Source organism: Balaenoptera physalus, assembly GCF_965194825.1.
Source record: "Balaenoptera physalus genome assembly, chromosome: 3".
In the NCBI taxonomy this organism is placed as follows: Eukaryota; Metazoa; Chordata; class Mammalia; order Artiodactyla; family Balaenopteridae; genus Balaenoptera; species Balaenoptera physalus.
The window spans coordinates 116,018,038-116,033,320 of NC_138890.1; the positions used below are offsets into that span (position 1 = coordinate 116,018,038).

The 15,283-nt window shown below is 37.0% G+C and overlaps 1 protein-coding gene and 1 long non-coding RNA gene across 2 annotated transcripts in view; one reads left to right on the top strand and one right to left on the bottom strand.

Annotated features, from left to right (window-relative positions):
* Positions 1-15,283, top strand: part of AP3B1 (adaptor related protein complex 3 subunit beta 1) — a 271,201-nt gene that overhangs the window by 239,134 nt on the left and 16,784 nt on the right. Inside the window, exon 25 of the mRNA XM_082457114.1 lies at positions 14,883-14,980. Coding sequence (XP_082313240.1) covers positions 14,883-14,980 — 98 coding nt within the window. The remainder of the gene's footprint in view (positions 1-14,882; positions 14,981-15,283) is intronic.
* LOC309658639 overlaps positions 3,416-15,283 on the bottom strand; it is a 485,138-nt gene continuing 473,270 nt past the window's right edge. Inside the window, exon 2 of the long non-coding RNA XR_014262346.1 lies at positions 3,416-3,676. This is a non-coding gene — a long non-coding RNA (uncharacterized lncRNA). The remainder of the gene's footprint in view (positions 3,677-15,283) is intronic.

A 15,283-nucleotide genomic window follows, 5' to 3' on the forward strand; every position in this document is an offset into this window, starting at 1 on the left:
TAATATGCAGCAGAACTTGCTTTGTTTGTTAATTAACCTGGTCCTTCATTATAAATATAAACAGACAGCTTAGGATGACCAGACTTTTGAGGGAAAGCCTCAATTTGAAAGGGAAAGCTCAAAATGACTTACAAAGGGTTTCCCTGGTGGCGCAGTGGTTGAGGGTCTGCCTGCCAATGCAGGGGACACGGGTTCGAGCCCTGGTCTGGGAGGATCCCACATGCCGTGGAGCAGCTAGGCCCGTGAGCCACAACTACTGAGCCTGCACGTCTGGAGCGTGTGCTCCGCAACAAGAGAGGCCGCGATAGTGAGAGGCCCGCACATCGCGATGAAGAGTGGCCCCCGCTTGCCACAACTAGAGAAGGCCCTCGCACAGAAACGAAGACCCAACACGGCCAAAAATAAATAAATTCATTAATTAATTAAAAATAAAAATGACTTACAAAGACTTCCAATCGTGAAGGGAGCAATTTGAGAAAAGAAAAGAGATATCTTTAAAAATTACAACTGGGCTTCCCTGGTGGCACAGTGGTTGAGAATCTGCTAGCCGATGCAGGGGAAATGGGTTCGAGCCCTGGTCTGGGAAGATCCCACGTGCCTCAGAGCAACTAGGCCCGTGAGCCACAACTACTGAGCCTGCGCGTCTGGAGTCTGTGCTCCGCAACAAGAGGGGCCGCGATAGTGAGAGGCCCGCGCACTGCGATGAAGAGTGGCCCCCGCTTGCCGCAACTGGAGAAAGCCCTCGCACAGAAACGAAGACCCAACACAGCCAAAAATAAATAAATAAATAAATAATAATTTAAAAAATTACAACTAATATCTGATTCAAGAGAACACTATATCTGTAAAGCAAGAATATACTGCTTATTTGAGAAGGAGTAATTAGACAATTTAAAATATATTCTTGGAGATCTAAAAACGTAAAAAGCCAAAAGGACTCAGTAGGTGGATGATAGACTGGACACAGCTGAAGACTGATCTAGTGTTCCATAAGAGGGAGTCAATGAAATCAACCAGAATAGAAGGCAAAAAGACAAAGATGGAAAATATGAAAAAAAAAGTTAAAAGAATCAATTCATCTGAGACTTCCCTGGTGGTGCAGTGGTTAATAATCCGCCTGCCAATGCAGGGTACACAGGTTCAATCCCTGGTCCGGGAGGATCCCACATACTGCAGAGCAACTAAGCCCGTGCACAACTACTGAGCCTGCGCTCTAGAGCCCGCAAGCCACAATTACTTAGCCCATGTGCCACAACTACTGAAGCTCGTGTGCCTAGAGCCCATGCTCCACGACAAGAGAAGCCACCGCAATGAGAAGCCCATGTACCACAATGAAGAGTAGCCCCTGCTCACCACAACTAGAGAAAGCCCACACGCAGCAATGAAGACCCAATGCAGCCAGAAATTAATTAATTAATTAATTAATTTTAAAAATGATGCTTCCTCTTTAAAAAAGAAAAAGAATCAATTCATCTAATAGGAGATCTAGAAGGAAAGAAAAGAGACAATGGAGAAAAGAAATAATTAAATAAATTATAGGAGAAAATTTTCCCAAGCAAAAGAAATGTACACGCCTTCAGACTGAAAGGACCCATCAAAGGCCAAACAGAGTGAATGTGAACAACTAGCAAAAAGGCCACATCCTGGTAGAATTTTTATTGTTTTTTAATTTTTTTTTAATTTTTGCATTTTTTAAAATTAATTTTTACTGGAGTATGGTTGCTTTACAATGTTGTGTTAGCCTTCAGTGCACAACAAAATGAATCAGCCATACACATACAGTTACTATCCCCTCCCTTTTGGACTTCCCTCCCATTTAGGTTACCACAGTACATTAGGTAGAGTTCTCTGTGCTATACAGTATGTTCCCATCAGTTGTCTATTTTATACACAGTATCAGTAATATATGTGTGTCAATCCCAGTCTCCCAATTCCTCCCACCCCACCCCTTTCCCCCTTGGTATCCGTACATTTGTTCTCTACGTCTGTGTCTCTATTTCTGCTTTGAATATAAGATCATCTATACCATTTTTCTAGATTCCACATATATGCGTTATTATACAATATTTGCTTTACTCTTTCTGACTTACTGACTCACTCTGTATGACACTGTCTAGGTCCATCCACGTCTCTACAAATGACCCCATTTCATTCCTTTTTATGGCTGAGTAATATTCCATTATATATATGTACCACATCTTCTTTATCTATTCCTCTGTTGATGGACATTTAGGTTGCTTCCATGTCCTGGCTGTTGTAAATAGTGCTGCTATGAACATTGGCGTGCATGTGTTTTTTTGAATTATGGTTTTCTCTGGGTATATGCCCAGTAGTGGGATTGTTGGGTCATATGGTAGTTCTGTTTTTAGTTTTTTAAGGAAGCTCCATGCTGTTTTGCATAGTGGCTGTATCAATTTACATTCCCACCAACAGTGTTTGAGGGTTCCCTTTTCTGCACACCCTCTGCAGCATTTATTCATAGATTTTTTTGATGATGGCCATTCTGACTGGTGTGAGGTGATACCTCATTGTAGTTTTGATTTGCATTTCTCTAATGATTAGTGATCTTGAGCACCTTTTCATGTGTTCGTGGGCAATCTGTATATCTTCTTTGGAGAAATGTCTATTTAGGTCTTCTGCCAATTTTTGGATTGGGTTGTTTGTTTTTTTGATATTGAGCTGCATGAGCTGCTTGTATATTTTGGAGATTAATCCTTTGTCAGTTGCTTCGTTTGCAGATATTTTCTCCCATTCTGAGGGTTGTCTTTTCGTCTTGTTTATGGTTTCCTTAGCTGTGCAAAAGCTTTTAAGTTTCATTAGGTCCCATTTCTTTATTTTTGTTTTAATTTTCATTACTTCAGGAGGTGGGTCAAAAAAGATGTTGCTGTGATTTATGTCAGAGAGCGCTCTGCCTGTGTTTTCCTCTAAGAGTTTTATAGTGTCTGGTCTTACATTTAGGTCTTTAATCCATTTTGAGTTTATTTTTGTGTATGGTGTTAGGGAGTGTTCTAATTTCATTCTTCTACATGTAGCTGTCCAGTTTCCCCAGCACCACTTATTGAAGAGGCTGTCTTTTCTGCATTGTATATTTTTGCCTCCTTTGTCATAGATTAGGTGACCATAGGTGTGTGGGTTTATCTCTGGGCTCTCTATCCTGTTCCATTGATCTATATTTCTGTTTTTGTGCCAGTACCATATTGTCTTGATTACTATAGCTTTGTATTATAGTCTGAAGTCAGGGAGTCTGATTCCTCCAGCTCCATTTTTTTCCCCTCAAGATTGCTTTGGCTATTCAGGGTCTTTTGTGTCTCCATACAAATTTTAAGATTTTTTTGTTCTAGCTCTGTAAAAATTGCCATTGATAGTTTGATAGGGATTGCATTGAATCTGTAGATTGCTTTGGGCAGTATAGTCATTTTCACAATATTGATTCTTCCAATCCAAGAACATGGTATTTCTCTCCATCTGTTTCTGTCATCTTTGATTTCTTTCATCAGTGTCTTATAGTTTTCTGAGTACAGGGCTTTTACCTCCTTAGGTAGGTTTATTCCTAGGTATTTTATTCTTTTTGTTGCAGTGGTGAATGGGATTGTTTCCTTAATTTCTCTTTCTGATCTTTCGTTGTTAGTGTATAGGAATGCAAGAGATTTCTGTGCATTAATTTTATATCCTGCAACTTTACCGAATTCATTGATTAGCTCTAATAATTTTCTGGTGACATCTTTAGGATTATCTATATATAGTATTATGTCATCTGCAAACAGTGACAGTTTTACTTCTTCTTTTCCAATTTGTATTCCTTTTATTTCTTTTTTTCTCTGATTGCCGTGGCTAGGACTTCCAAAACTCTGTTGAATAATAGTGGCGAGAGTGGACCTCCTTGTCTTGTTCCTGATCTTAGAGGAAATGCTTTCAGTTTTTCACCATTGAGAATGATGTTTGCTGTGGGTTTGTTGTATATGGCCTTTATTATGTTGAGGTAGGTTCCCTCTATGCCCACTTTCTGGAGAGTTTTTATCATAAAACTGTTGAATTTTGTCAAAAGCTTTTTCTACATCTATTGAGATGATTGTATGGTTTTTATTCTTCCATTTGTTAATATGGTGTATCACATTGATTGATTTGTGTGTATTGAAGAATCCTTGCATCCCTGGGATAAATCCCACTTGATCATGGTGTATGATCCTTTTAATGTGTTATTGGATTCTGTTTGCTAGTATTTTGTTGAGGATTTTTGCGTCTATGTTCATCAGTGATATTGGCATGTAATTTTCTTTTTTTGTGATATCTTTGTCTGGTTTTGGTATCAGGGTGATGGTAGCCTCGTAGAATGAGTTTGGGAGTATTCCATCCTCTGCAGTTTTTTGGAAGAGTTTGAGAAGGATGGGTGTTAGCTCTTCTCTAAATGTTTGATAGAATTCACCTGTGAAGCCATCTGGTCCTGGACTTCTGTTTGTTGGAAGATTTTAATCACAGTTTCAATTTCATTACTTGCAATTGATCTGTTCATATTTTCTATTTCTTCTTGATCCAGCCTTGGAAGGTTGTACTTTTCTAAGAATTTGTCCATCTCATCCAGGTTGTCCATTTTATTGGCATATAGTTGCTTGTAGTACTCATGATCCTTTGTATTTCTATGGTGTCAGTTGTAACTTCTTTTTCATTTCTAATTTTACTGATTTGAGTCCTCTCCCTTTTATTTTTGATGGGTCTCGCTAAAGGTTTATGAATTTTGTTTATCTTCTCAAAGAACCAGCTTTTAGTTTTATTGATTTTTGCCGTTGTTTTCTTTGTTTCTGTTTCATTTATTTCTGCTCTGATCTTTTATGATTTCTTTCCTCCTACTGACTTTGGGTTTTGTTTGTTCTTCTTTCTCTAGTTGCTTTAGGTTTAACATTAGGTTGTTCATTTGAGATGTTTCTTGTTTCTTTGAGGTAGATTGTATTGCTATAAACTTCCGTCTTAGAATGGCTTTTGCTGCATCCCATAGGTTTTGGGTCGTCGTGTTTTCATTGTCATTTGTTTCTAGGTATTTTTTGATTTCCTCTTTGATTTCTTCAGTGATCTCTTGGTTATTTAGTAGCATATTGTTTAGCCTCCATGTGTTTGTATTTTTACAGTTTTTTCCCTGTATTTGATTTCTAATCTCATACCATTGTGGTTGGAAAAGATGCTTGCTATGATTTCAATTTTCTTAAATTTACAGAGGCTTGGTTTGTGACCCAAGATGTGATCTATCCTGGAGAATGTTCCGTGAGCACTTGAGAAGTGTATTCTGCCACTTTTGGGTGGAATGTCCTATAAATACCAATTAAGTCTATTTGGTCTGTTGTGTCATTTAAAGCTTGTGTTTCCTTTTTTATTTTCATTTTGGATGATCTGTCCATTGGTGTAAGTGAGGTGTTAAAGTCCCCCACTGTTATTGTGCTACTGTCGATTTCTCCTTTTATGCCTGTTAATGTTTGCCTTATGTATTGAGGTGCTCCTATGTTGGGTGCATAGATATTTACAGTTGTTGTATCTTCTTCTTGGATTGATCCCTTGATCATTATGTAGTGTCCTTCCTTGTCTCTTATAATAGTCTTTATTTTAATGTCTATCTTGTCTGATATGATTATTGCTACTCCAGCTTTCTTTTGATTCCCATTTGCATGGAATATCTTTTTCCATCCCCTCACTTTCAGTCTGTATGTGTCCCTAGGTCTGAAGTGGGTCTCTTGTAGACAGCATATATATGGGTCTTGTTTTTGTATTCATTCAGCTAGTCTGTGTCTTTTGGTTGGAGCATTTAATCCATTTACACTTAAGATAATTATAGATATGTATGTTCCTGTTACCATTTTCTTAATTGTATTGGGTTTGTTCTTGTAGGTCTTTTTCTTTTCTTGTGTTTCCTGCCTGAGGAAGCTCCTTTAGCATTTGTTGTAATGATGGTTTGGTGGTTCTGAATTCTCTTAGCTTTTGCTTGTATGTAAAGCTTTTGATTTCTCTGCAGATTCTGAATGAGATCCTCCCTGGGTAGAGTAATCTTGGTTGTAAGTTTTTCCCTTTCATCACTTTAAATATGTCCTGCCATTCCCTTCTGGCCTGCAAAGTTTCTGCTGAAAAATCAGCTGACAAGCTTATGGGGATTCCCTTGTAGGTTATTTGTTGCTTCTGGTAGAATTCTTAATAGGGAGAAAACTACTCTAGTATCTTCCAGAGAGGTGAAGAAAAGCAGCTTACCTAAAAATGAACAAGAATGTGAATGGAATCAGATTCCTCATCAGTACTGTCATCAGTTCTGGTAGCCAGAAGGCAAGGGACATAATCTTTAAAATTTGGTGGAAACGAAATAGACATTTTTCAGACAAGCAAAGATTCCATCAGTTTACCCCCCAAGACCCTTTCTTGAAAGGATTACTCAAAGATATACTATAGTAAAAAAAATTTTTTAATCTGTGACAGAGAAAAACAGAATAAAAAGTAGACAGAGAATTCAACCTGTAAAATCCATCAATGTGTAAAAATAATTGTTCACCCCTAATGTAAAAAATAAATTTTAATAATCTGGAACCAAAATCTCGACATGGACAAGTATGAGGAATGATGGTGGTCTTGTCATGCTTGGCAAGAGGATTGATTGATGGCTAAAAGGCGTTTAAATATGGTTTAAAATGTTAAAGCTAACCTCTAAATTAAGGGAAATATGATGTATTATAACCTCCAAATGACTAAAGGGAAGAAGAAACGGAGTGCTTAAAACTTGACCAGTTTAACAAGGCAGGAAAAGGAAAAAAGCATGGTAAATAGAAAACAAAATAAGATGACTAGAAGAGGCCACACATACTAGTTATCAGAATTCATGTCAATAAGTTAAATTCCAGTGATACTGAACATGTAAAAAGCACAATTCAACATATACTATTTATAAGAACCCCACCTTAAAGAGGATGGCACAGAAAAATTGAGAATTAAAAAATAAAATTTTTATGTGTGTGTGTGTTTATTATCAGACATACAAGTTACCTATCACCACATGAAATATCAGAAGCATTCTCTTTTAAGTCAGAAAAGCAAGACAAGGTTACCCTCTTTCAACACTATTTCACATTTTTATGGAAGTTCTAGCCAATACAAAAAGACAAGTAAAAATAGTTAGAGGTATAAATCCTAGAAAGAGAGACACAAAATTATTATTTTTATTCAGTATATGATTGCCAACCCACAAAGTCTTAGAATCAATAGAAAATCTATTATTTAAGCTCATAAATAGGACACTGTTTAGGTACAGATCTTTATGTGAAAATCATTAACATTTCTGTATGGTAGGAATGACCAATTTTAAGATATTATGAATAAAATTATTCTTTTTACAAGAACAACGAAAGGAATAAATTAACAAATATATGATACCTATGGGGAATTTTTTTTTTTAAACCTGAAACTTTCCTGAAGGCCATAAAAAGAAGATATAAATAATGTAATAAATATACTATGTTCCTAAATGGGAGAGAGTACTCTCCCTCAGGTTAATCTTCAAATTCAGTTTGATTCAATGCTAAACTCCAGTAAGCCTTTTCAAGGAACTTGACAAATTTCTAAAATTCAACTGGAAAAAAGAATATCCAAGAAAAGTCAAAACAAAAATTTAATGAGAAAAGCCTTTTTCAATAATAACTTCAAAATATTCTTCAAAGTCACAAGAATATTTTTATTCAATGTAATCGGCTATTGGCAAAGGAATCAGTGAAACAAAACAGAGAATTTAGAAATTTTGTATATCATAAAGGTGACATTTCATATCACTGGGGAAAGAATGGACCAGTCAGTAAATGATGTGAGAACCATTATCTGGAAAAAGCCAGATTCCTTCCTCCCACAGATTACTCCAAAATAAATTCCAGATGGATTTATGATTTAATTATAGAAACTATAAAAGTGTTTAGAAATAATATAGACAAATATTTTTATACTCTTTGGGGGCAAAAGTCAAGCAAGACACAATATCCAGAAAGATACAGCAAAATATTGACAGGTTTGATTATTAAAAATTTTAAACTTCTCTACAAAGAAGAAAAAAATAGATACCATAACAGGTGAGAGATAGAAAGTATTACAGCATATTTACAGCAAACAGAAGTTTAGTAACCAGAATATATAAGGAACTCTTGCAATCAATAAAAAGGAATCTAGGGCTTCCCTGGTGGCGCAGTGGTTGAGAGTCTGCCTGCCAATGCAGGAGACACGGGTTCGAGCCCTGGTCCGGGAAGATCCCACATGCCACGGAGCAGCTGGGCCCGTGAGCCGCAATTGCTGAGCCTGCGCGTCTGGAGCCTGTGCTCCGCAACAAGAGAGGCCGCGATAGTGAGAGGCCCGCGCACCGCGATGAAGAGTGGCCCCCGCTTGCCACAACTAGAGAAAGCCCTCGCACAGAAATGAAGACCTAACACAGCCATAAATAAATAAATAAATAAATTTAAAAAATAAAAAAAATAAAAAAAATAAAAAGGAATCTAGTATAAAAGGGGAGAAAGGTTGAGAATAGTTCATTTACAAGAAAAGAAACGCGAATGATCGATAACAACATATCCAACATTGGTAATAGACAGGGAAATAAAAAAAATTTCATCCATCAGGTTTGCAAAATTTTAAAATAATTTTAATATCTGACATGGAAGGTACAGAAAAACATGTATTCTTATTTACTGTTTGTGGAACTTCAAGTTGGCACCACTTTTTTTAGGTCATTTTGGCAGTATTTATCAAATGCTGAATATTCATACTTTTCAACTTAGTGATTTCATTTTTTGGGTGTCAAGCTTGAGGAGATATTGGTGCTTGTGCTGAAGAAATAGATCTATCCAAGGTCATTAAGTAAACATTGTTTGTAATAGAGAAAATTTGCAAATGAGAATTGATGGGGGAATGCTTAAATAAATTATGATACATCCCTATTATGGATGTAGGTTTTGAGTATCTGTTATGCATTAAGCACTATACTGGGTTATGTTATTTCATTTAATCGTTAAAACAAGCCTACAAGGGTGTCATTTTTCTCACTTCATAGATAAGGAAATTTGAGTCTCACAATGGTTAGTCTACTTGCACATTTCTCTTACCTAGAAAATTTACCAGTTTGGATCGTAGGAGTCTGTGGAATGAGATTATATGTAGTACAAGTAGATGCATTACAGTTAAATATAGAACAGGTAGAATCTTGTCCTACATTAAACTATTACACCATCTGATCCCATGTAAATAGGCTATTTAGAGCTGCTTAATAATAGTACTTTGTTGATCTGGTAAACTGTTAATTCTGTTAAATTTACATCTATCATTACTCATTTTCAACATTCCCCTATCCATGTCAAGATAGCTGTGTTTAGCCCCATGTTCAACCAAAGAAGATGAGAAGAAAAAGAGCGGGACAAAAGAAAAAGAAGTATAAGGAGAGAGAAGCGAACAATAAAAAAGGGCAAAATATTTAAAAGGAGGCGCATAAAAACTATGGAGAGCATCCTAGAACACTAGTATAAATGAAAGTAAATTTTCCCCAAAATAAAGAGGAAACATTCCATCTTACTCCCTGCTAAGCCAAACCTTGCTTAGAAGCTGAGACTGGCTTATGAAGTATGTTATGTATATTAATTAGATTTTGCATTCAGTTGTGTGTAACAGAAACCCAATCGTAGTGACTTCACCAAATAGGGGTTTATTTATTATTCTCCTGGTGTGAGAAGAACACAGGACAGCAGTTAGGAGCAGCTGGAGTAGCTCCACAATGTCTTCTGGTATAAGGCCTTTCCAACTTTTTGTTCCATGAGCTAATTTCATTAGCATGTGCCAGTCATCCTCGGGGTCACAAGATGGCTTCTCTACTTCCAGGATTCTGTCTGCATTCTAGGCCAAAAAAAAAAGGAAAGAAGTGACATGGAGGGAGGAGCCACATCTGTGTCAGAAAAGCAAAACTCGGGACTTCCCTGGTGGTCCAGGGGTTAAGAATCCGCCTTCCAATGCAGGGAACAATGAGTTCAATCCCTGGTCGGGGAACTGAAATCCCACGTGCCACGGGGCAACTAAACCCATGCGCAACAAGTAGAGAGCCTGCGTGCCGCAACTACAGAGCCCATGTGCCACAGCTACAGAGCCCACACGCTCTGGAGCCCGCGCCGCAACGAAGAGCCTGCGCACTGCAACATAAGATCCCACGTGCCGCAACTAAGACCCAACACAGCCAAAAAATAAAAATAAATATTAAAAAAAAGAAAGAAAAGCAAAACTTTCCCAGGAGTCCCCAGCAGACTTCTGTTCAGGCTTCATTGGTCATAACCGGGTCACTTGATCAGTCTTAGCTACAAGAGGCTGAGAAGAGAGTGTTCCAGTGGGCACATTGTCTACCTGAACAAAATCAGGATTATATCAGGAAAAAAGAAAAAGGAAAAAATAAATAAATAAATAAAATACTGAGTAAGCAACAAGTAGTGTCTGCCACAGCAGTGTTCCAATTTTATTACATTTGTCTCATAAGACCCATTTTGGATGAACTTACATCCTTAGTTTTTCATACAGAATTACATGTTAATCATTTCACCAACCACAGAAAATAAAACATGCATTACTCGAAAGTAACAAAAGTGAAACATACCCAGTCAAGTTGAATAGTATATATTTGTCTCTAACACATGGGTTGTTGCCTGTGGGGACATTTCAGGATCGCCTTTTTCCCCCAGACTTAAGCCTTCTGCTTATCCACCTTGATTTTCGTATATGCCTTCGAAGGCAAGTCTACTTTCCCTTCTTTTCTCTGCTCTCACACCCTTCTGCCTGGGCATCAGTGCTGTAGAGCTATCTTTAACCAAGGGGTAAATGGGATCCTTTTCAGGAGTGTTGGAAAGGAGAAGGCTGGTCATTTCACCTGTAATCTAAAAGAAAACACAAGTAGAGATAGTGTAGAATGTGTAATTTAACCCAGTGGTCCCTAACTTTTGAAATTGTATACGTCTTAGTAAAATGTTTATACTATACACTCCCTGTATGTATTGTGTGTGTGTCTCACTGTGCTAACATATTATGTATGTACTAAGATATTATGTACAGACAAAAACAGAACTTCCGGTAGAATGAGAAAAAAATAAATATAACTGATAGGTTTTTTTTCCTCAGTGGATTTTCTACCTCAGGGGAGTGCCTTGTCCTTTCCCACTTTGGAGAACACTGATTTATCCAGTTATCTGAAGCCAAAATTTTATTTTTAACACTAACTTAGTTCATGATATATATACCTATCCATTTACTCCTTTATCAGCTTTTACATTTCTCTTAATGTGACTTAGCCTTCCATTACATCAGCCTGGTCTTATCCTTCAAGTGTCCTACCCTCAACACTTCTATCTTAATAGCTCCTTCTCTGCTGTTTTTGGAAGAAATATCCTCCTTCATTCCAGGGCTGACCCATTCACCTAGTTCTTATGCTCTTAATCCCAACCTCGTTTACCTCCTCGAAGACCTTACCCTATCTATTTCTTTGTGTTGCACCAGCCTTTAATTATGCTCAAGTTTCTTTAAGCATTTTTCCTTTGCCTCTACATCCTCATGAAGCTTCTGCTGCTTTCTGGCCCGTCTTTTTCCCTGCCAGTTTTTCCATTCACCTTCAACTCACTGCGTTCTGCATTCTTCCTCCAGCTTTTACACGTGCTTCTTTTTATTCCTCCCTGCAGTATTTGACACACACCTTTTCTCCCCAGCCACTCTTTTCCAAGCTCTTCTGCAAGTTGCACCACTTCTGTTTTTACTTACATGCAGGGCTTCCCCAGGTTTCCACCTTATCTTTCTTCTTGGTGTATCCTTTTTTCCTACATGATCTTATTTACTTACAAGGCTTCAGCCCTTCCCTGTACCATTCTGGTTACTTCCAAACTCATATATACCACCCTGACCTCTTTTCTGATTCATGATCTGTATTTCCAATTATCTGCTAAATATCTCTTCCTGGGTAACTCAGTGGTACTCAAAATAAAACATGACTAAATCCAAATCATTTTGTTTAATCCCCAAAACTCCTCTTCAGTGGAGGAAGTCATCCTCCCAGTCATTCACATTAGACGGTTCAAAGTCTCTTCCTCCCATCCGTCACCAGATCTGTCCCTTTTAACTATAAAATACCCGCATCTCCCCCATTCTCAGTGCTACCCACCCTAGGGAAGCAACCTTATATAGTGGAATCAAATATATATATATATGGCAGCAAACATTATATAGCTGACTTTGGAGTAGGATAGACCTGGGTTCAAATCCCAGTGCTGCTGTGTTCAGATCTTCATACTAGCTGTGTGACCTTGAGCATGTTGTTTAACTTCTCTTAATAGATTAGGGGTAACAGAAGCTACCTCTTCGGATCATTGTTAGGATGTACTGAAGTAAAACACACAGTCAGTGCTAAAAACCCCTGCCTAGACTGTTAATTAGATTCCTTCCTGATTTACCTGCCTTGGGTTTCTCCTGTACTCCACCTTTACACACTGCCAGCAGAGTTTATAAAATACATATGGGGTCATTTATTTTCCTATGTTAGAAGTCTCTGGTAGTTTCCTTTTTTTTTTTCCAGGAAACTTAGAAGCACCTTTGTCTGAGTTATAAGAGTAAAGTAATCATACACTTTGTCATACAAATCAGGACACTTCAGAGAGTGAAAGGAGACATTAACTGAACAAGATTCCAGGACAACTGCCGTGGGAGAACTGGGACTAATGGTCGTACTGTGTATGCTGTTCTTTACAGTGTGCCCCCAATCCCATCTTTTGACACACCGCACTGCTCACCATTCCCAAAACATAGGTGTAGAATCCGTAGAATGCTCCTCTCCCTCCTTTTGGAAGTAAACTTACCTCTACCTCTCTCCTGCAGAATTAATCAGCCCCTCTTCCTTGGACTGTGATACTTTCCACATGTCTCTAACATAGCACTTACCTTTCTGTTACAAACATAATTGAACTCTTTCTCCCTCACTAAACTTGTGAACTTCAAGGGCCAGTCTTACTTGTCTTTAAATCCCCAGACACTCACACAGTACATGGGGTCAAGTTTATATTCAGTAAATGTTTATTGAATTAATAAATAAATTGGATTTATTGATTTGCCTTGGGCAATCCATGTGTGAATAATTCAAAACATTCTTTGGTTTTTTTCAGTCTAGTCCGCACCTTGTTCCATTTAAAAAAATAAGGCAGCTTAAAAGATTATAAATAGCATAAAATCAAAGTGGATTTTCTTTTCTTTCTTTATATTTTAATATTTGTCCCTAACCCACCCTTCAAGAAAGTATTTTTCTTAACCTAATGTTTGGTGTTTCTTATCCACAATTCCCATCTCCCTAGCCATCTTCCCACTGGCCATGAGACCCAGTTCTAACACAAAACTAGAATTCCTTCCCTGGGACTTTCAGTAAAGCTTTTGCTTTCCTAATAAAAAGGAACAGATTCAGTTGGCTCAATTTTTTTTTTTTAATACTTGATTGGATTCTGCATTTATTTTGCTCCTTATACGTGTCTAAAAGCTTAAAGACCTTTGAACGTGACAGAATTCTGCACAATTTCAAATTCTCAGCATCATATAATTCCATCTACATTTAAAATGCTATCTGATTGAATTCTGGTTACCTCACATGGCTTTTGCACTTTAAGAGATCAGCTTATAGTCATGCTGCATATTACAGTATTGTTACCTCAATTAATAGGAAATTTATTTCAAGGAAGTACATGAGAATAAGTAGTACAGAAATAGGAATCTTAGCCATGTGATCAGTCTTCCTAAGAATGTATTGTAGGCAAAATCATGTAGTTAGTTGTCAGTTGGCTCAACTATTCACTACTCTTCCATCGTCACTCTTCCTTCTTCAGTGGAATGTTAAAGTGGTACCTAAAGATACAGCAGCCATCTGGCAACCATGAGGATAAGAACCAACACACTAGGGCTAGTGGAGTTGAAAGCTAGAGAAACCTGGGTTCCTAACAGCATGTTTAAGCCATTGAACCAGCCTTTGACTCGTAACTTACAGGATTACTTATACACTGAACAATAAGCACGCATCTCTCAAGAAATTGTCAGTTGGATTTTCTGCTTCTTTGCAGCCAAACACATTGCGAACTGATACACTCATCAACCTAACTTCCAACTTGTAATTTTAAAACATTTTAAAGCAGTTTTAGTCATTTTTTTATAAAGAGAGTAGTTTCATAAGATTTAAATGAAATAAGTGCACTCAGTATTGTTTTTCTGTATGATGAAAATAGAAAGTTGCCTTTCCTAAATTCTTCATATCCTGTAATTTGAAAAACTTTCACCACATGTTCAATAATGTCAGTGAATAATGCTACTAGAAAATGAGGGGTTTTGTTTGAAGAAAGCAAGTTTGCAGAGGAGGTATTATTTTATTCACACATATCTTAACACAGTATGGTCACTCCATTTTATTCTTTATTTAAAAATTAATATCTTAAAAGACATATCTTAACTATTTAAGACTAAGCCACTCCATTTTCTACACTTTTACTACAAAGTTGAAGATAAGATATTCTCCACTAGATAAGCTGCATTAAGTGTTCCTGATAGTAATGGATATATACCCTTGCTGCTTACCTATTTTTAAAAGTTCTATGTCAAATGGCATATTTATCATAACTGCATATTTTTGTAAAAAAAAATATATATATACGTTTTCTAGTTCAGGTAACAGATGTATTTCCCTGAGATAGTGTTGAGAAATATTTCAAGCCTTTTTTAGCTGTGATATTTAAGCCAAGCAGATCTCTGTATGCTTTAATTGCACCTATTTAACTGCATAGTATTAAGAAGAATGTTTATTTATTAAGCATTTAGTCAGCTTTAATGTGTTTTTTCCTTAGTACCAAGGATGATTGCTTCAGTGTTAATATTCAGCCTCCTGTTGGAGAACTGCTTTTACCTGTGGCCATGTCAGAGAAAGATTTTAAGAAAGAGCAAGGTGAGAGATTATTACAATTTACTAGAAATTGGCATCCCAAATAACATGTGCTCATTCCTCTGGCTGGTCTCTAAAATAAATTACCATATGTACATAGCCATTAACAGATGTCAACGCACAGTCTTCCAATTTTTGCTAATGCTTTGCGTTTATAAAATAACCTTAAAGGTATATGTTTGTCTACATTCCTGGCATACTTGCAAATTGATTAATGTGTCTTTTAAATAATAAATTGATTCTTAATTAACTTTTCAATTCTTGGAGTTTCGGTTTGTCAATCTAATGATGTATTCATGTGTTTTG